Source organism: Microcebus murinus, chromosome 15, assembly GCF_040939455.1.
Source record: "Microcebus murinus isolate Inina chromosome 15, M.murinus_Inina_mat1.0, whole genome shotgun sequence".
Taxonomy (NCBI): domain Eukaryota; kingdom Metazoa; phylum Chordata; class Mammalia; order Primates; family Cheirogaleidae; genus Microcebus; species Microcebus murinus.
Window position 1 is genome coordinate 44,782,028 of NC_134118.1, and position 21,124 is coordinate 44,803,151.

The following is a 21,124-nucleotide window of genomic DNA, read 5'->3' on the forward strand; positions in this document are numbered from 1 at the left end:
ATAAAGAAATGTATACTTCAATTTTCTTTAATTGAATGTACATTGACTATCAACTATGGGTCAGACGTTGATGTGCTCTGGAAAATGAGGCAAGTAAGATGAATTAATTTTAGTGACTTACACTTTTCATTGATAACTTTTCAAGACATTATTTTTAAGCAGAAATAAGAGATAGTGGACTTTGCTATATTTTTTGTTTGATGTTGCCAAAACTTTTCATTGAAGAGAATAAATTTCCAAAATATTTGAATTATACAAATATCTAAAAAATATTTGAAATGGTCCCTAAAAGGCCAAATAGCCTATGCCACTGCATTCTTTTTCCTAATCTAGCCAGTTGTATCTTATCAGAAGATTGCATCTGGGTGATCAAAATTGCATTTTAAAGGTAAAAATATTTGGCAAATAAATCATCTGTAAGATTAGATGAGTAACTTTTATTTGATTGTGAGGCATTGTGTGGTTATAATCTTAAACCAGATAGAATTGCGGCAGATGTAGAATTCACAACTTGATCAGTGTTGCGGATAATTAGAGTCAAACTACAATATATTGCCTTCTGATTTCTTATTTTTTTATTTTATTATCTATAATTATTTCATTCATAATCAATCCTTTATTGTGTTATAATTTTTCAGGAGATGTCACTATTTAAATGTGTACAATAAAATATTTTTCTGAAATTATTTAATGTGCTAAATATTGTCAAATAATTTTAAAGTTAAATCGCTTATTAACATTTTATATGCTAGATAATTGTATATAGACTACATGTTTTGAAGAGGATATTGGTACATAAAAGAAGATGCTTATGTACAAATGAAACTCTTCAAGTATACTTAGAATATATTACAGATGCTACTGCATAACTGGAGTAGAATTGATTAGCTCAATCAATTATTTAATAAAACATTAATTTTCTACTTACTAATTTATAGCCTTCCTCTTAAATTAGGAAAAAGTCACGTGCAGTTTCTACCATGACTTTTGTCCCATAAAGCAATGCAGTAGAGAAATTTATGGTGACTTTTTGAACTAATATATTGCAAACAAATAGCCTAAAGTCACATATTTACCTATACTATCCACCAAACTATTTCTGATAAAGATATTTGATGTATGCATGCACTGATGATACGTGCCCCAATTTACCTGTATTTTAAACATTTTATAAGAAAAAGTGATAATTTAGAAAATTTGTGAAGAAGAAAAAGAATTATGTCTGATTTTCATTTTCTTATTTCAATAAGACGTAACTATTTTGAACATTTCCTGTGTTTCTGTACACATACACACACACACATGCTCACACAAACACATTTTAAACAAATGGGAATATACATTGTAAACACAGATGTATATTTTGATATCTTGCATATCATTATATTATGAATAGATCCTCATAAACATTCTTTGGAAATAAGATTATAATGACTGTAAGTTAATTCACCAAAAGAGAAACCACTATTTTAGATGTTTAGTTATAATAATGTTGTAATTAACACATAAGCATCTTTGAATGTCTAAGTCTTTAACTACATTTCAAATATTTTTTCTTAACTTAGATTGCTAGAAGTAGAATTATTTTACAAAGAAAAGTTATCTCTTTTCTCCCACATATTTATTAATATTTATTTCCATGTGGACTCATGAATACTTTGATAATTTTATTTTTCATTTATAATTGACACATAATAATTGCACATATTTATGGGGTTGAATGTAATGTTTCAATGCATATATACATAGTATAATGATCAAATCGAAGTTATTACGATATCCATCACTATAAACATTTATGATTTCTTCATGGTGATAACATTCAAAATCTTCTCTTCTTGCTTGAATACTTACTCATTGGTTTATAATCCAATACTATTATTATTTATTTTGGAGTCAAATTGTTCTAGATTTAGCCATTTGGAGCTCTTTTTTTTTTTTTCAGATTGGCTTCTGTGTCCTTTTGACAACTTCCCCCCACATAAATACTCCCTTACTTTCTATCTTGATTTCCCTCACTTACTTTCTTATTTATTTATTTTTTCACTCACTTCCTTCCTCATTGGCACCATGAGGAGCTCTAGGTTCAACTTGTATGTTCCCTGTCCCAGCCCTAGATTCAGCTAATTGTTTTATCGGAGAATGGGATTTAAAAACCAACATCTGGATGGGTAGACAGGTTTTGATGGCTCTTTGTAACAATAGGTACTCTAATTATCAGTATCTATAAGCACCCCCCTAACTATAGTCTTCCTAGCCTTAAATATTTTCACTGATTTCATGACATTCTGGGGGAAAATATCACGTTGTAATTTCTGGTTATCTGTGAAGTTTGACATTGTTTAACTCATTACTATACTTCAAAATACTAGTTTTGGTGATAAGATCTATTTCCTCAATAGCCCTAAATTTATTGCAGCCCATAGCTGGGAGTGAAAGGCAATTTCACTCTTTTCTCTTTCATAATTTAATGAATTGATTGGGTCAGTGATTTGAGTCATCTAGTATTTATTACAATATATGATGTGATAAATACTGATAGGCATTTGTTGCAAAATGTTGGTAGTGATATTTTTGGTCATATTGTATCACTTTTTTCTTTATATATAAAATTCTGCAATTTTTTTATGTTTTAACCAATTTTTGGAATTTTATTCTTTTTCATAGAATTTTGATTATTGTGTTTTATATTGGGGTATATTTTTAAATCTCATAGAGTAAATCAACAATATAACAGTTTTTCATCATCACACTCCTTTATTTTTACATTTTAGCTATAATTTGTATTTGTTTTGCTGGTATATACTTACCATCTGATCTTCTGAGCTGTAGTTACCTTTATTTTATTTCTTATGCTCCTCTATAACCTACAGATATTTCTCTTTTCAATTTGCGGATTTTCATTTTTATAGTGTACTGATGTAATAATATTTTAAGTCTATAGTTTTGAAGATTTTTTGTTTGTTTTATTTTATTTTACTTATTTATTTTTTTAGAGACAGGGTCTTGCTCTGTTGCCCATGCTGTGTGTAGTGGCATAATTATAGCTCACTGCAGCCTCGAATTCCTGGGCTCCGGTGATCTTCCTGTCTCAACCACTCGAGTATCTGGGACTATAGATGTGTGTCACCATGCCCAGCTAATTTGTCTTATTTTCTGTAGAGAAGAAGTCTTGCTATGTTGACCAGGCTGGTCTTAAATTCCTGTCCTCCCAAAGTGCTGAGATTACAGGCATGAGCCACCATGCACAATGTGTTTGTTTTAGAACCAAGGTTTTATAATATATTTTTGCTTGTTTCATAAATTTATTTTCCTGGTAAATGCAATTAGTGCTAAGAGAAGTAAAATTTTTTTCTTTTTCTTTTTTCCTTTTTTTTTTTGAGACCATGTCTTGCTTTGTTGCCCAGGCTACAGTGAGTGCCGTGGTATCAGCCTAGCTTACAGCAAACTCAAACTCCTGGGCTCAAGTGATCCTGCCTCAGCCTCCCAAGTAGCTGGGACTACAGGCATGCGCCACCATGCCCGGCTAATTTTTTCTATGTATATATTAGTTGGCTGATTAATTTCTTTCTATTTTTATAGTGGAGACGGGGTCTCGCTCTTGGTCAGGCTGGTTTCGAACTCCTGACCTCGAGCAATCCACCGGTCTTGGCCTCCCAGAGTGCTAGGATTACAAGCGTGAGCCACCAAGCCTGGCTGAAGTAAAACTTTTTCTTCTGTTCTGAACACAAATAATAGAATAGCTCTTCTGAACTTCTACAGCTTAAATATATTTATGTATTTTCTTACTGAACAAACATTCTACTTTTATTTTTTATTTACTTAAACACATAAGTATCTGCTGTATGTGTAGCAGCACATGCTTTCAATTTCATAATAAATTGGATACTCAAAGATAAAATCAGTGAATAGTCTTAGATTTTGATGTCATGGTAAAGATTATGTAATTAAACCTCCTAAATTATGTTAATAAGCTTACCTACACTCTCTGCCAATTTTCACCTTGTCTATCAGGTAGACCTTTAGTTATAGAAAACCATTTTTATTTTCTAGAGGAGCATATGCTAGACATTGATCCAAATAAGTTTCCTTTAATTTTACTCACTGGCCCAGATGTACTACTTTGCAATAAAAAGAATAAATTTACTTTCTTTTACCAAATTGAGCCTAACATATCTAAAAGCAACTATCATGTCGTTTTTGAATTGTCATTTTTTTTTTTTGGTCATTTTTCAAAGGAATAGCTTTGAGCATATCCAATAGTTGCTTTTCTCTGAACCTTTTCTGGTTTATTTAGGCATCCCCAGAAATAAGCACAGTGACACAATGTGTTTTAATAGCTGCAGAATAACACAGGATGACCAATTCTCTACTTCTAGATACTATTCTAATTTTAATATCTAAGCTCACATTAGCTATTTGGACAACCACATTTTGCCAGTAATTCCACTGACATCCATAAACCTTACTAAGCTTGACCTATCCTTCAGTCTTCTCAAGATTCAGGCAACATTTAAGCACTATTGTATGCTAGACATTGTCAAATGTTAGGGACACAAGAAAATGAAGTCAGTTTGTCTCAATTCTACTGAAGAAATGGATGTCCAAACCCATGGCTGCAGTGTAAAACACTTTGGAGTACACTCTAGTAAACACCTGATTCTTTCATCCATCATATCTATTGGCCTACTTGGGCCTATTTTATATACATTTTCTGTCCATTCATAGAAGTAATAGATAAAAATGATGAGAAAATGGAGCTAAATACAGATCCTTGAGGCACATCACTAAAAAGAACTGTGTGTATGCAAATGCACTTGTTATTAACTACTCTTTTGAGATATGTGTTCAACCATCTATATCTTCACCCATTCATGTTATTTCATGGCCTATACATATATTTCACCATCTTTCACAAGCATATAATGAAATGCCCTGTGAAAGGCCAAATATCTTCTGCCATGGAATTCTTTCTCCTAACGTATCCAGCTGTACGCCCTGTCAAAAAGGAAAGAATGTTCCTCTGACATAATTTTCCTTAATAAGCCCATGCTGGCTTCAAGTCATTACTGCCTCCTCTTTCAAAGGAGGAAAACATTCATGCAGATCATAAAATTAGTTTACTTATCACTGCTTAGAATTTGTTTCTGGTTGCTTGGTACTCATGTCCTTTTCTGCTTCATAATTCCCTTTAACTTGTAAAGTGCATTCCACATTTCCTCTTGGGATCTGAGAATTCACTATATTTGCCACATATTTTCTGTTATCTCTGGCTGACTCCAGTTAACAAGACTGTGTAGTAACCATCAGGGATTTGTCAATAATTTATCACTAGTTATCAATAGTTTGCTAGTGCCAAAGACTAGTCATTCTAAAAATGCACCCCGATCTCCAAATAGGGACAAATCAAAAGTTTTAGTAAATCACTTCTCTTTCCCATCTTTTACCTTTGGTTGCCTAGATTAGTTATCTATCTAATACATCTGAAATAACAAAGGACTAGTGCAATTATTTAACTAATGCAATTGTATATAAAATAGTTCAAGCACTACACCCCATGAAAGAGACACACTAAATTTGCATTGACTGGAAAAGAAAGAGGAAGATCTTTTCATTCATTCAATAGATATTTGTTGAGTACTTACCCTGTGCCAGGTACTGTATCCAGGAACACATTTAGTCATGGCCCCGTTCTTGCAGTCTGGTGGGTGGGCAAGTTGTATTTGAAAAGAGATATCCAGTTAGAGATCTTTCAAAGGTATCATTTACAAGATAAAGGACTTACAAAAGGAAGTCAACATTAGGGAGACATCAGCAGATAGGTAGATTAAACTGGATAAAATATAAAGAATAGGAAGAGATGATCAAAATCTGTAATAAGGAGCCTTGGGGCATGGGGATTACTGTCAGATGGGGTGTAAGGAGCATCAAGGGATGAATCAAATGCAGCTTGGATACCAAACAAGGTATCAAAAGAGCAGTAATAATCTCATCAATAGCTAACACTCACTGCACTCACATTTATGTGACACAAGCACTGTGCTAAACCTTTGCATCCTCTCCTCTTTCTCCTCATGACAAGTCTATGGGGGAGGTTCTGTTTTTATCCCCATTTTATAGGCGAGGAAGGTAAGCAATTTGTCTAAGATCCCAGGGCTGGTAGTCATTTATTTGAGGAAGGATTCAAACCCAGGTAGAATGATTCCTGACTGAATTAGTCAAAAAGAGTATGGGTTCCTCAAAATATCTGTTGGAAAAAGGAATGCCAAATTTTTAAGAGCAGTTCTGTGTATGTATATACCTGCCTTTATGTTTGTCCTTGATATCTTAATGAACTGTTTCTCAGGTAGTCATACAAATGCTTCACTTACTTGCTGAGTTTCTCCTTATTTGACAAGGCCCTAAATTCCCTTACCCCCACCAGCCTCTTCATGGTGCTTTGATGTCTTGTGCTTCATCCTGCCTCACCCTTCATGATCCGATCACAATGAACTCTTTTGAAAGCTCAGCTTGTGCTTTTCACTGCTGAACCTTCAAAACTTTGCCCATCTCCACCTTCCACAGGCTCAAACTTCACATCTTCTGGGGTGTCTTCCCTGGTCACCCAGACAAGAACTAGCTTTAAGAGTGCAAGACCAGTGTGGTTTATACAACTTTGTACTCAGGAGAGCCCTGTGTTCTGGGTTTAATGCTTTGAGTTGCCATCTTGAAATTCCTAATAATTTTATCTTTGCTGTTTTGTCAGTAAAGTCCAACAGCATGATGAAGCCCGTGCCCAGGACTTGAAAACTTGACTGACATACAGTTCTGCATCCCCTCTAATCTGCACGGGTTCTCCAATCCCTGCCCAACCTCCTATCCTCATGCCAGCCCAATGATCACTTACCATCCCCACCTAAGAAAGCGCCTGGACAGCAGTACGGGAGAGCCAGGGTCAGGCTCGGTGCCTTTGAGGTTTCACAGCCACATATCCCCAGGCCCAGGGGGGTATGATATGAAGATTGAATAAAAACCACCTTGTTAGGTCAGGAGTGACACCACTAAGGAAGAAAGGAAAAAGCTTGTTTACTGCTTTTCGAATAGGACATCACATTTTTATTTTTTATTAGATTGTCAATTATGCAGTCACACGTTCTGCAGGGCTTACAAGCACCAAGGCCCACAGCCATCATGCGGGATAATATGAATGAGTCGAGGGAAATGGATGGAAACTAGGGCAAACTAGGGAGTATGTGTTCCTCCAAGAGGGCCACCAGTCATTTCCATGGGGAAAGTGGACCTAAAACTACCACCTCTCTGCTTTTCAAATAAATCTGAATGTTTGTATAAAATATTCCACTTTTTAAAGGTTAAAATTGTTAAAACATGATGAAGGTGAAATAAAATATATTTGTAGGTAGGCCAAATAAGGCTGGTCTGTGGGCCACTATTTTAAAACCTCTGAATTGCTGATTCATTGTACATGCTGTTTAAAATGTTATCTCATCCACTAGCTTTGGCTTTATGAGAAAATATGCTAAATGTTTGTGATTTTTTTCTTGAATCTCCAGAGCCTAACATAACTTTTGGCAAATAATAGGGACCACATAATAATAATTGTGGAATATTGTGGAATAAAGCCCTAGTCACCTTGAACCACAATTGCTACTGACATGAAATGCTTAAGCAGTTTTTCTTGATACTATTAAGTAACCATCATCAACATATATACATATTTATGCATGCATGCAAAAATCTCCTAATCTCATAATTTATATTCAACATTGGAAAATTATTTTAGTGGTTTTATAATCCATAACAAGTTTCTTTTATTTTGAAAAATACAAATATATAAGCCCCAAAGCATCATTTTCATCAAATGGCTTAAATATAAATATTCCTAAATTCCATTAATTTCTACAGATGAATGTTTAGAATTTCACTGGGGAAAAAAAATCAATGGATGATAACGCTTATAAAAATTAACAGTTCACCAGGTGAAACAACTTTTAGAGTATATTTATAAGTTTAAAAACTTTATTAATAAATAATCAAAAGATACCATAAAAAGTATATTTTATCATAAATTTAAATTTTAAGAACACTTGTATATTATGACATTTTTAATTATCTAGTGTTATTAGAAAAATACTGTTGTTTCCCTTAAAAATTGTGCAATGAATTATGATGCAACCAAGCAACATGGTGACTCAGAGGCAGGATACTTGGCAAATCCACAATTTGGTATTTTTTTGGCTACTTGGCCTTTGGCAAATCATTTAAATTCTTTGCACCTACCTTTTTTTTTTGGTAAAATAAAGATCATCTGCATTTTAAGGTCTCTTTCAGTTCTAAAGCTTTATGGTAATAAAAGGATTGCCACATTTTTAAAAGTGTTTTTTACTTTTTTCTTTCAGTCATTGAACAATAATTGAGTGCCTACTATGTGCCAGGCACTATTTCAAACACTGAGGATACAACACTAAACAAAACAGACAAAACACCTGCCTTTCTGAAGTAGCAGAGAGACATTAAAAAATAGCATAAAGAATAGCGGCATTACATAATACGATAATGGTGGCAAATGCTGTGGAAAAAAAATATAAAGAAAAGTAAGAAGGTTTTGGAGTAATATTGTAGGGCAGAGATTATAGTTTAGATATGTAGTCAATGCAGGCCTCATTTAGAAATTGATGTTTGAGCAAAGAAAGCTACAAGGTGAGAAAGTGAGCCATGTAGCTATCTGGGGGAAGAATATATTGGACGTGGAAGACAGTTAGTACAAAAGTCTTGAGGCATTAAGTGTGTCTGCCATATTCAGAACACAGCAAGGAAGCCAGGTAGCAGGTTGGTTCAGATCAAGAAAATGAAGGGGGAAGAGTAGAAGATACAGTTAAAGAGATAACTTAGGAGAAAGATCATGTAGGGTCTTTGTATAGACTTTGTCTTTTACTCTGAGAAAAATGGGGAATCACTTGAGGGTTTTGAACCAGACGATTAACCTAATTTGACTTAGGTATTACCACCTAGGCTGCTGTGTTGAGGTGAAACTGTGGATGAAAAGGATAAAACCAGGTAAAGGCAGTTAGAAAGCCTATGCAGTTATCTAGTGAGACATGATGGGGGATTGGACTAAAAAGGTGGTAGTGGGGGTGATGAAAAGCAGTGAGATTCTGTGCCTATTTTGAGGGTAAGTCGTTTGAAACATGTAAAGTCTCACATGAAAATATCAAGTTTGCTGTGAGATATAAAAGTATCTGGCATTTAGGAGATGCTTTCAGGTTAAAGGCATTAATTTGGAAATTGTTATCATGCAGATGGTACTTGAAGCCATGAACCCAAATAATAACAACAAGGGATTAAACGCAGAGAGAAAAGGTAAATAATCTGTGGATCTGCAGTCCTCAGACCAGTCCACAGACTGTTAGAAACTGGACCGCAGAGCTCTGCAATGCACCCACTCCCATCCCCATCCGTGGAAAAATTGTCTTCCATGAAACTGGTCCCTGGTGGCAAAAAGGTTTGGGACTGCTGCTATAGATTATGGCTGAGGACATTCCAGTGTTGATAAATTAGAAGGAACTAGAGGAACCAGCAGCAAAGTTGGTTAAGAAATGGCCAGTGAGGTAGGAGGACTGCCAAGGGGATATGATATCCTAAAAGCCAGGTCCAGTAAAATGAGGACTAATGGGTGGCTTTGGATTCAGTAGTGTGGAAATCTTTGGTGACATTGACAGGTGTAGCTTTACTTGAGTGGGTAGGGATTAAGTAAAGTGAGTTAAGAGAAAGAAGAAGAAAAGGAACTGGAGACAGCATGTATCAAAACACTTCTGAGAAGCTTCCCTGTGAAAAAACAGAAATCGGGTAGAAGCTATTAATATAAAGGGAGTAGGATCAAGACAGGAATATATTTTTGAAGATGGGGAGATAATAGTGTGTTCGTTTGCTTATGGGAATGATCCAGTAAAAAAAGGAAATATTGATAATGTGATAGGAAAAGAAAAGAATTGCTAGTGTGACAATCTTAGGTGAGAGGGATGAGGTCTGGTGTACAGATAAAGAACTGAGTTTGAGCTGGATAACAAACAGCTTATCCTCAGAAATAGGAGAAAAGGAAGAACATAGAGCATAAATGCTGGTAGGTGGGCAGAAGAGAGTATTATGTAGAAATTATTTTATTTCCATTATTTTAACATAGAAGCTAACATTTATGGGTTGCTTAATATGTGTTAAAAATACTGTTTTAAAAATATTGCCTGCATTAACTCATATAATTCTCATGACATTCATAGGAATAATTCTGCAAAATTAATGTATGAAGAAGCAGAGAGCTGAAGTCACCTGTGCACTGTCATCCCAGTCCAGTGGCAGAGCCTGGGTTCTGGCCCTGGTGGGCTGGCTCCAGAGCCTCCCCTCATAACCCCTCTGTCGCCCTGCATCTGTTCTCTCCGGGAAAAAAAAGCTAACCTTATTCTGTGCAATTTTTTTTTTGCTATTAATCTTTTAACAGAATGTTAAGTTGTATCAGGCACAAATGTAAAATATTATAGGATAGCTTCATAAATGTCTATCCCATAGGTAGCTCTTAAAGGTTTACTGTGAAATTGTATGCAGAAATTAAGAATTAATCATTATACTTGAAAAATTACTTAACTTTCTTATAAATTTGGTGATGCTCACACCCAGAGAGAAGCTGGGATAAACGGAAGAAAAGGGAGATGATAATTCCCATCTGGGGACTAAAGGGCATATGATTATTCAGTGGAATGAGAAACGTACAGTGTACATTGTTGGTTACTTGCCTCCTTACTCAGCATTTATAAATTAAATCTATATATAATGCATGAAGCTCTATTACATTTCTAGAAATAAAAAAATAAACTAATGCACGATATTCTACGCCCTTGAACATTACTAGAAAACTGCCACATTCAGCTCATTTCCTTTGGGGTAGAAATGTAGCACCTATTCCCTCCTGTGACACTTGAACTCTGATCACGCTTCAGTCGACTCAGTATCCACTACCTGTCCCTTCTCAACCTTAGATGCTGGACAAGATTTAAATGACAAGAGCTCTCTGATGCAGATGAATTGGTGATTTCAAGTTGCTCAATGACCTCTGACCTATGCAGCTCGTTTTTAAATACCTAGCTTGTTTGAGGGCGAGAGTCCTGAGGTTATAGTTTATTTAAGGCCAGGAAGAAAAATAAGCCCAATGCTTGTGAGTGTGTGACTCCTCCAGTCCACACATAACCTAAATTTAAACTAAATTTAAAACTTTTGTGCTACAACAAATACAGAGCTTGTTTGATTAATGGATTTGGTTCCTGGAAACTGTCTTCGCAGAATTTACTTAAGGCTTTCAACTTTGTCCTACGAAATGAGAAGTTTAACCAGGATATCATTTGATGCATTTCCTTTGCTATTTTTCTAAGAGCAAGACTGGAAAGTTTTATGACACTATGTTCTCAAGCTGGCAGGGTTTAAACAAACAAGGTTCCCTTGACATGAAAAAAGGTTGCCTTTGTTCTTCTCGTAGCAGTTTGTCTTGGGTTGAACAGTATACTTGTTTCTAATACATCTGGAAGGTGCCAAGATCAGTCATTTACCTTGCATCATAGTTTAGTGGGCATTACAATGATTGTATTTTAAGACACGTGTGTGTGAGTGTGTGTGTGTGTGTGTGTGTGTGTGTGTGTGTATGAATACCCTGAGGGCCTTTCAGGCCACTCTGTGATAGAGACAAAGAAAGGCATAGCATTCATGTGCTACCTCTCGCCTAGAGTTACCATTAACCTTGCTTCATTTTCCCTGTCTTATACCCATTGTTGCTAGATTTGGCCTTGCTTCTTAGCTTTTGTATCTATCCACACATACTCTGTACCATCCTGTTTCTCTCCCCACCCCTACCTACCTCCATCCCCTATCCCTGCAATAGTGACTGCCCACACCTAGTTTTTTATTGGTTTTATCCCATAGCTTCAGGCTCTACATGCACTTCCACTTTATTCCTGCCTACTCTGAATCACTGAGTCATCTCAGCCATTTCTCTCCTCACTTCAATGCTCCTTATTGCTCCCTTACTCAGTTTATGGCACCCATTTATGGGAAATGGCATTACCAAACCAAACACCCCTCCCAGACTCTATTGCTACTAAACCTCACTTTGTGGGTGTTCACTACTTGTAGGCCATGCAACCTTCCCTGAACTTTCTCCACATAGGATTTTGTTCAAGTGTTCAGCAAATGCCACAACCATGAATGAATTCAGTCTTCTTACCAGAGATGAACTCTTTTGCCTCTTAGCTCTTATTCTTCTAAACTTGTTTTGTCACTGTCCCAACTGTTACATCACTTACCATACCACCTTATACTGTAGGTATTCCTTTACATCTCTTACCTTCCCTGGAGCTTACATTTTAAGCTCTTTGAGAGTAGGGGCCATGAGGTTTAAATATTAGCATCCCCTACAGGACCTCACATAGAAGACATCCTCTTTGTCCAGCAAATGAGTACCTTTCTCATGATGTCAGTGAAAAAGGAGGAGGGTGGTGATATAAGGAAGACAATTTAGCATTTGTTAAAATAAGATAAATTCCAGTTGACTTTTTAGTTCCTAGACCAGAAACGGGAAGTGGATCCTAACAACAAGGAAAGGGCCTGGAAGGCTTGGGCAAGGACAGTGTGAGTGGACAGGGAAAACATTGGGGTTGCAGGTACTTTCCCTTCCCAGATTACTTATCTTTTGTCTGGAATTAGCCTCGTTCCTTTGCCCTATATCCCTGGGATATGTCCAGATATTTAGGAGCCTCCTGTGCACAGGTATCTAGGGGCTATGATCAAAGTTGTCCACATGTATTATACTCATACAAAGGAGTTTAGCGATAAAGTATCTGCAGGGAAAGCCTCATTATAAATTGACCCGTCCATGTTGTGATGTTCACACTATTGTACCTGAAAAATGAGGACTTCACTCAGAAGGGGCACATAGATAGCCATATCTGGGTTGGCATAGGACATAAGCCCTTCAAAGTCAACAAGAATTCTCTGAGCAGGATATCAATAACCCCCACTACCAATGCCCCAGTCATGAACCCATTGCTATTTCTGTGCTACCTGGGATTTGGGTATAGTATAGAATCCCTGTTGGCTGTGGGTTTGGATTGTGTTCACCTCACAGCCTTGGGAATATTCTTGCCTTCCTTAAGGCCATTCTAATTGCTTGGCTTCCCAGTTGATCATCTTCTTACCTTAGGTGAATCTTTTCTCATTTCTTCTCTTACTTTTGCATATAGTTTCATGGATGTGCAATCTTTTAGCTTTTCTTTTTTCTATGTCTGAAAGGTTGTGATAACAAAAATACCAATGGCTACAATTAACTTTTGTGAAGTTAATTATTTTAAATGAGCAAAGAAGACCAAGCACCTGAGAACAAAATGGCTCAGAAACTGGAATGCAAGCATTAGGCGCTGCTACAGTTGGTTGGTATTTGGCTCTTTTATTTTTCTCCTGAGAAACATAAGAGCCATTGAGCTCAGAGGACGTGAACATCCTGTACAGGAAATAGATGGCGTGTGGAGGAGGTGAAGGGGGCGCCCAGCAGTTGTTCTCTGAATCCTTCATTGAGCTTCACTTGAATATTTTGGAGAAGCGAGAAAAGGGCTGGAAAACAGAGGCTCTGCTTGGATGGCTTCCAACACACTTCACAAAGCTCAGGAAAAGCTCAGCTAAGCCACATGCATTTTCTGTTTTCCTGAAGAAAGACTCTGCTTGTTGGTCTGAGGGTTAAGGAGTCTCAGCATGTTTTTTATAGAGACACTAAAACATTCTCTTCATATTTTCCTCCATCACTGAGAGAAGCCCAGGGGATAAAAATCACACTTACGTGCCTGCTAGGCCAGTTAGCTCTTGTGAGAGGTGTTGGGGCTGTGACTGTATCTTGGCGCCTTTAGCTCTCCAGCTTCCTGGGTATATTGCAAATACATGTGTGTGTGTGTTTGCACCTATGTGCACGCATATATATATATATATAAATATATATATATATATAAACTTCAGTTGACACTTGAAGACACTAAACTCAGAAAAGTGAATGTGTGCATTTCAGGATTTCTTACTTAGACTAGGTAATACAGAATGCCCTCTTTTCATCCTTACCAGTACATAACTAACTTTATCAGGAAGATGAAATAAACACCATGCAAATCATGAAGTATGGAGAGACACTAAAGTGAGGGGCAAGTAACAACAGTCCCCAGACTATCAGGAAGTAGATCTTTTTTGCTTTGCTCAAAAACATTTTTTAAAGAGAAAAACCAACGCATTTGCTATACTTTTGTGAGAATGATTTGGGATGTTCATTGGAGCAAAAAGGCCATTTATGAACCGACTTCAGCCTTGCTTTGGCCTGTCATAGCCCACTGTGTCTATCTCAGAACCCAAGATTTACACTGACTGAATAATAACAGAGAAGAAAACCTGTAGTCATTGCAATTTGCATTTGCCATTGCAATTTTCCTTTATCTGCTGAATTTAAATTAATTGTTCTTTTCTAGAAAAATACATTTATTTTTGGCTTTCGCACTTATGCTTCTTCACAGAAGACTCACTACTATCTTTAAGACATTTCACCTGGCTCACAAATTTGTAATTTTCTCATTTATAATTAACACTTACTTATATTGTCATTTTCCTTAAATTTCAGCCATAAAAAGCACATATAATTACACTAAATGGAGACACTGGAATATTGTTGTATCAGAAGTATCTAACAGCATTACCAGATTTAGAATGTCAGAATATTCCTTTTTTTTCCAGGTTTCCATTTCTATTCTTGTAGGAATGGACATCAGACTCTTTTGGTTTTGCTTTTGGTTATCTAATTATAATTTATGATTAGGTTATGAATCAACTGGTTAAAGGAGTATGAGGATAGATTCAGAAGTGAATAATGAAATTATGCTCATGCCAATAAGAAAAATATGCAAAGTATCTTCTTTTAAAGACCTTCAAGGAAAACTAGTATTTCATTTGAATTGTCATTTAATACCTTTCAAGAAAAGAATGTGGAGACCTAAGTTATTTTTTTATTTTCTAACTAAATAGAGCATATCACATTCAATGCCAAGTTATTGACCACTTGATGCAGGATGCTCTTTGGGAACTATGCAAATGTGTAAAAGTAAAAATCAGTTGTTTGAATGGAATCAATGACAGTGTTGATTCTACTCAGCCTGATGAAGCAGCGCCACCTACTGCACATAAGCTTTATTTTATGTGAGGGAATTCTTTAGCAGAAACTTCACAGAGATAAGCACAAAACACAGTCAAGTTTCAATCTGTTATCTTTCAAGATCTACATCTGGGTCAATTTAGTGAATTTTTTCCCCTAGTGTTTTTCTGGGTGTGTGTGTGTGTGTGTGTGTGTGTGTGTGTGTATTCATAGGCTCATTCATATATAGAACAACAATTAAATAAGAGAGTGAGAGAGAATGCAAGATAAAAATATGCAAATATGAAAAAATATAGGAATATAGGATATTCATTCTTAGTACCTATTGATGTGTCTTTTATTGTGAAAGTAAGTCCAATGTACCTGTTTACCCTTCTACATGAACCAAGGACATAAGAATTAACAGTTAACCAATGCTTGTTTAAATAGAACCATTGTTTACATTTTATCCTAGCTACTTAGAAGTGTATTCTTTATTAAATGATTATAGATTAATAGGCCTTCACTGAATTCTCCTTTCTCTGATGTTTTTTATTCCTATAATAACACTTAAGTCCACAATATTTTCAAAATAATAATTACTAGTGTTACTGGTGTATTTTACAGTATAGCATTACATAGGCATTTACATAGCATATTAATAAGAGTGTGTTTTTTTATTACATTGGGGTCATTAATTATCGTTTCAACCATTTTGGTTTATTTCATCTAGTCTATTACACCACAAAATAAAATAAATAAATGACAGTATACATGGTACAATAGTGATTAGGATTTTTTATTGTTCCCTATTACTCTTTCAAGGTCTTAACTGGTTCTTGACCACTCACATCATTCATAATGATGTTTACACTTTTATGCTGAGAAGATTATATCATTTCAGATCCTGCTTCATAATTAATTTTGTAGTGTGCACTCATTCATATTAAATCATATTTGCCATCCTCTGTTAATTTATTTATATATTAATAGGATTTTAGACAGTCCAGAATTTATAATATTTGACATTCACCAGGATTTTTATCTCCAAATAAACTGAAATAGAATATGAATTGCTTCTATATCATACTAATGTCCTAATTCTATAATTGATTCATGTTAGAAATCTAGACATATAACTAGCACAGATAGTTTTAATTTTGCATCTCAATTTGGAGAAAAACTATTTGAATCCCAGATACTGTCAAAAACTTGACTTTTCTTATACTTGTCTATGTCTTTAAAAATGTTTATTATATATACTGTAACTTTGCTCATTCAATTAAAGCTTATCCACTGTGTGCTAGGCACTATACTAGCTTCTAGGGATTCAGTGATTAAAAAAATAAATTCCTAGTCTTCAGTGAGCTCCCTTTCATGCAGAGGAAAGCAGTATATGAGTAGGCCTATTTGCAGTAAGGAAAAAAAGCTATGGGCACAAAAGAAACTCACCTCAACCCAAACTTCAGGGAACAGGGAAGGGAAGTTGGGGAGAAATCAATGAAGACTTCCCAGGGAAGAGAAATCCTGATTTGAATTTTCACAGAAGACAAAATGTTTATCAGGAAGATAAATAGAGAAAAACGACTATTCTAGGAGAAGAGATAGAATTTGTAAACACTAACATGAGAGGGCAGGGTGAGTTTGGGAAAATACATGTTGTTCAACTTACTGAGACTCAAGACTCAGCAAATGAAGTTCTGAAAAAATGAGATTGGACAAATAGATAGAGGTTAGATAGTGGAGACTCTTTCATGACTTTGGACTTTAGTGGTGTTATAAAAACACATAAGGAAGTGAGAAGTGAGTGATGGAATTGGAGTCAAACTGATCAGAAAGCTCCTTTTAGCCATACTGTTGAGAAGGCATTTCAGCAGAGTATACTAGAGAAAGAGAGGGGCCAGGGGGTGATCCCAGGGACAGCAATAAATGGTGATGGGAATGGGCAAAGGAGATTATTACAATAGTAGAGCTATTTTAATGACCAAATTAATGTGAAAGCTCTAGAAGGAGAAGCCCAGTCAAACTTCCGTTTCTAGTATGAGAGGAGTTTAGTGGCACCATCCACTATGATACAGCTCATCCACAGATTAGAGACGAGCAGAGAGGAGAGCTGATCTACTATAAATATGTTGAATGCATACATGTGGGGAGATCCAATGGACAGCTTCAAATCTAATTTTTGTGAATCCTTAAGAGTATGCAAAACTTCACTGCAAAAATAAATAAATTGGTTTTATATTCCAAGACGTTTCTTCATCTATCCCACTGTTCTCACACCCCCTCTCCCCAGAGGACTGGTATGAACAGTTGTACCCCCTCATCCTTACTCTGAAGGACTGCATGGGAGACGTGGTGAACAGAGCCAAGCAGTCCCTGACATTTGTGCTCCTGCAGGAACTTGCCTACAGCTTGCCCCAGTGTTTGATGCTGACGCTAAGAAGAGATATCGTCTTCAGTCAAGCAGTAGGTACCTGTTATTGTTAGTACAGAAAAGTGCTGAATTGTTAACAATCTATCCTTGATGAGAATAGAGGGCTTATTCAGGCAGTTTTATTTTTTACAAAGATCCTTTTCCTAAAGTTTTGGTAACCCATTTTTCTTATTCCTAATAAATATGAACTAAATATCACATGGAAACTGTTTATGAGACTTTAAGTACTTGTTTTTGAAAAGGGATGGCCAAGTCTCTGAAAAGTACATTCTGCTTCACAGTCCATGGAGTCTGTGAAGAAAAGGGTTACCCATCGCTGTGTTATGCCCTGGTGTCTAGGTGCAGCGTAAGGGAGGGGGCCGTTGCCTTGCACTGCAGGTGGTGAGCTAGGACCTGGCAAAGGGGATCTGTTCGCAACTCCCTATTTATAAGTTCCCCCATGACTCCTGGGACAAGATTTCACAGTGGTCTCTTATTTTCTTTGTAAGTTTTCAGGAACATGGCCTTTGCCTATGCCTAACACTCTTTATTATGCCGAGACGGCCAGCCTTTATCACAGTGGCTGTGCCAGTACCTTCCTTCTTCCCACCTGGCCTCCGCCCCTGCCCCCATGGTTGAGTTTTATAGACAGAGCACATGGTGGGGGAAAAGACAGAAGCACTCTCTTTTCAAACATTCCAGGTATAGGGAATATTTTAACCAAACTGTTCCTTTCTCCCACTACTTCGTGGATGGTCCAGTGGCAAATAGAGCTAACCAGGTGTCCCCGCATCATCTCTGCCTTATACATAACGTGTTCCTTCATTGTGTCCTTTTAATGACCCTATGAAATGAGTACTATTATCTCTATTCTACATGCGCAAAAAATAGTAATAATAAGATTTGGCAGTGCTAAATAACTTTTTATGGTTTCACTGTTAGAAATGGTAGACACAAAACTTGAAGACCTATCAACCTGACTCTAAAATCCACGTTGTTTCCCCTCTTGCAATATTGCCAAGACTTTTACACACAGAGATGCTAGATCAAATACTGTCAGCTTATTTTAATATGTATATATAAATATTTGTAGTTTTATTACATATGCTTGAGAATATAATCTGTGATGTCTCAAAAGTCTTAACATATTTTTAAATTAAACTAGTAAGTTTATTGACCACAGTAAACTTGGTAACCCATTTTGGTAATTTCTTCAATGCTTTTTTTTTTCTTTTTAAGCTTGCTGGATTGGTTTGTGGTTTTATCATCAAATTACAGACAAGTTTGCATGACCCCAGCTTTCTACAGCAGCTTCACACTGTGGGGCTGATAGTCCAATATGAAGGACTGTTAAGTACATACAGTAAGTATTGGTTTGGTACGTGTTGAAAATAATGTTCCTGTTTATAAGGATACTTAACCTGTACATTTTTCAGGTAAACATAAAAATGAGAAGTGAACCTTTGTTTCACTAAATATTACAAAAATAATGTAACTTTGACTTTTTTTGCATTCATTCACCTTGTAACTTCTTTTTGCCTCCCATTATGTTTGGAAAATGGAATTATGGATTCTTTCAGAGTGGACTCCTGAGCAGCCATCTGGCTTTTTTAATATAAAAGGCTCTTTGCCAACATGGTTTCAGTGACTAGATTTTAAAGTCTCAGCCCTCTAATATCTAGAACTGCACTGTTCAATGCAGTAGGCTCGTGTGACTATTGAGTATTTGAAATGTGTCTAGTCCAAATCAATATGTACTAGATGTTCGCACCAGATTTCAAAGACTAGTAAAAATTATGTTAATAACTAATATTTTTATATTGATTTATAGAAATGGCATTTGGACATATTGGGTTAAATAGAACATGTTATTAAAATTAATTTTACCTTTTTTTAGTTTACACTTTTAAAAATACGAATACCAGAAAATTTTAAATTATATATGTGGCTCACATTATATTTCTATTGGAAAGTGCTGCTCTAAAATCTTATCTCCTTCTCAGGCTTTAGTTTTCAGTTATACAGTTATGCAGATACAGAACTAACATGAACCTGCATCAGTGATCCTCAATTCATCTCTATTATTTCTAGAAATTAAATATCAGTCCTGCCAATGGAAAGAAATCTGTACAATACTTGGTTTCATAAAGGAGTTAAAACCTCTCTCCAGCCTCCCAGCAAATGTGTACATTCTTCCTTCCCTCAAAGGGTACATTGACTTCTGAAGTCCATTGAAATGGTTCTTATTTCACTGATGAAAACCTTCGGCCTCCGAGGAAAAGCATTTAGAATGGATTCAGTTCATTCAGAAACTCATTCACTCAAATGCTAGAACAAATTCCAGCAGGGAAGTATAGTATAGCTAGTGACATTTTCCTCAAATAGTATGTTTGTAACAGGGCACTTTCTCCATTGTTTAGGTGATGAAATTGGAATGCTAGAGGACATGGCAGTTGGCATTTCCGATTTGAAGAAAGTAGCATTTAAAATAATTGAAGCCAAATCCAATGATGTCTTGCCAGTTATAACCGGAAGACGGTAAGTGGTATCCACTGTCTAAAGACCAAGCTTTGTTAGAAATGTTGTATTAACTTCTGTCAAAGGAACCAAGGAGAATTCAGATTAGGCTTGGGAATTTTTCTGTTGTTCTCTTTTTGTTTTTAGTAAGAAAAAAAGCATAGGTGATATGATAGGGAAATGTCTTGTAAAACTGCTTGAATTCTTATGAATGTTTGTAAATCGTAGTGAGGTGAGTATGGTAATGGTCTCCCATGAACTATAAGAAATTCAGAATAATACCTGCATGAGAAGAACATTTTTCTCTTTATTACTATCTAGTCTAAAGCTCTGGATGTTTCTCCTTTTGCGGGAATCATTCAGTTAATAGCGTCATAATTCTTGAGATGACTTTAAATTAAATTCAGTTAAAAGCAGCAACATTTTAGAAAAGATATATTTCTATATCAGGGGAATATACCTCCATTTTTCTTAATTATTTTTGACAATTCACTCTTAGATTGAGATTTCCGAGAAGAGTTTTAAATAAATAGCTTCGAAGGTCAGTGTATGATAAGCAAAATACCAGAAATAATTAAGAAAAATGATGGTGTGTAGAATAGACCTCCAATAGAAGAATTACATCCTATAGTACGGTTTTTTCAATCAGAAGTTCTCCAAATTTCAACCATTCTGGTGTTAGTACTTTTAAATGCTATCTGAGGACATTTATAGTTTGAAACATTCTCGGGTCACAGTGAAAGCACATGAATATACAAAAGGAGAGTACTTTTCATGCTAAAGAGAGAAGATAATAAGTATAAAAGTTCAAAGGAAACTTATTTTCCTGTCTATAGTAAACAATTATTTTAAATTTTGTGCAAAGCATGCCCAGAGCCACATGGTTGAATGAATAGTATAATAAATGTTTCTTATACACAAAGAAAAACCATATTCTCACAAAATTAAATATTTTTTTCCTGGAAATTAAAACTTACTTTGTGATTCACTGGAAGAAAAAGGAA

General features: G+C 35.7%; 1 protein-coding gene across 10 annotated transcripts in view; it reads left to right on the top strand.

The window, feature by feature from the left end:
- INPP4B (inositol polyphosphate-4-phosphatase type II B) overlaps window positions 1-21,124 on the top strand; it is a 687,065-nt gene that overhangs the window by 586,863 nt on the left and 79,078 nt on the right. For all 10 annotated transcript variants that reach the window (XM_076010603.1, XM_076010604.1, XM_076010602.1 and 7 more), the window contains 3 exons: window positions 17,484-17,656; window positions 18,843-18,966; window positions 20,024-20,141. In XM_076010603.1, coding sequence (XP_075866718.1) covers window positions 17,484-17,656; window positions 18,843-18,966; window positions 20,024-20,141 — 415 coding nt within the window. The remainder of the gene's footprint in view (window positions 1-17,483; window positions 17,657-18,842; window positions 18,967-20,023; window positions 20,142-21,124) is intronic.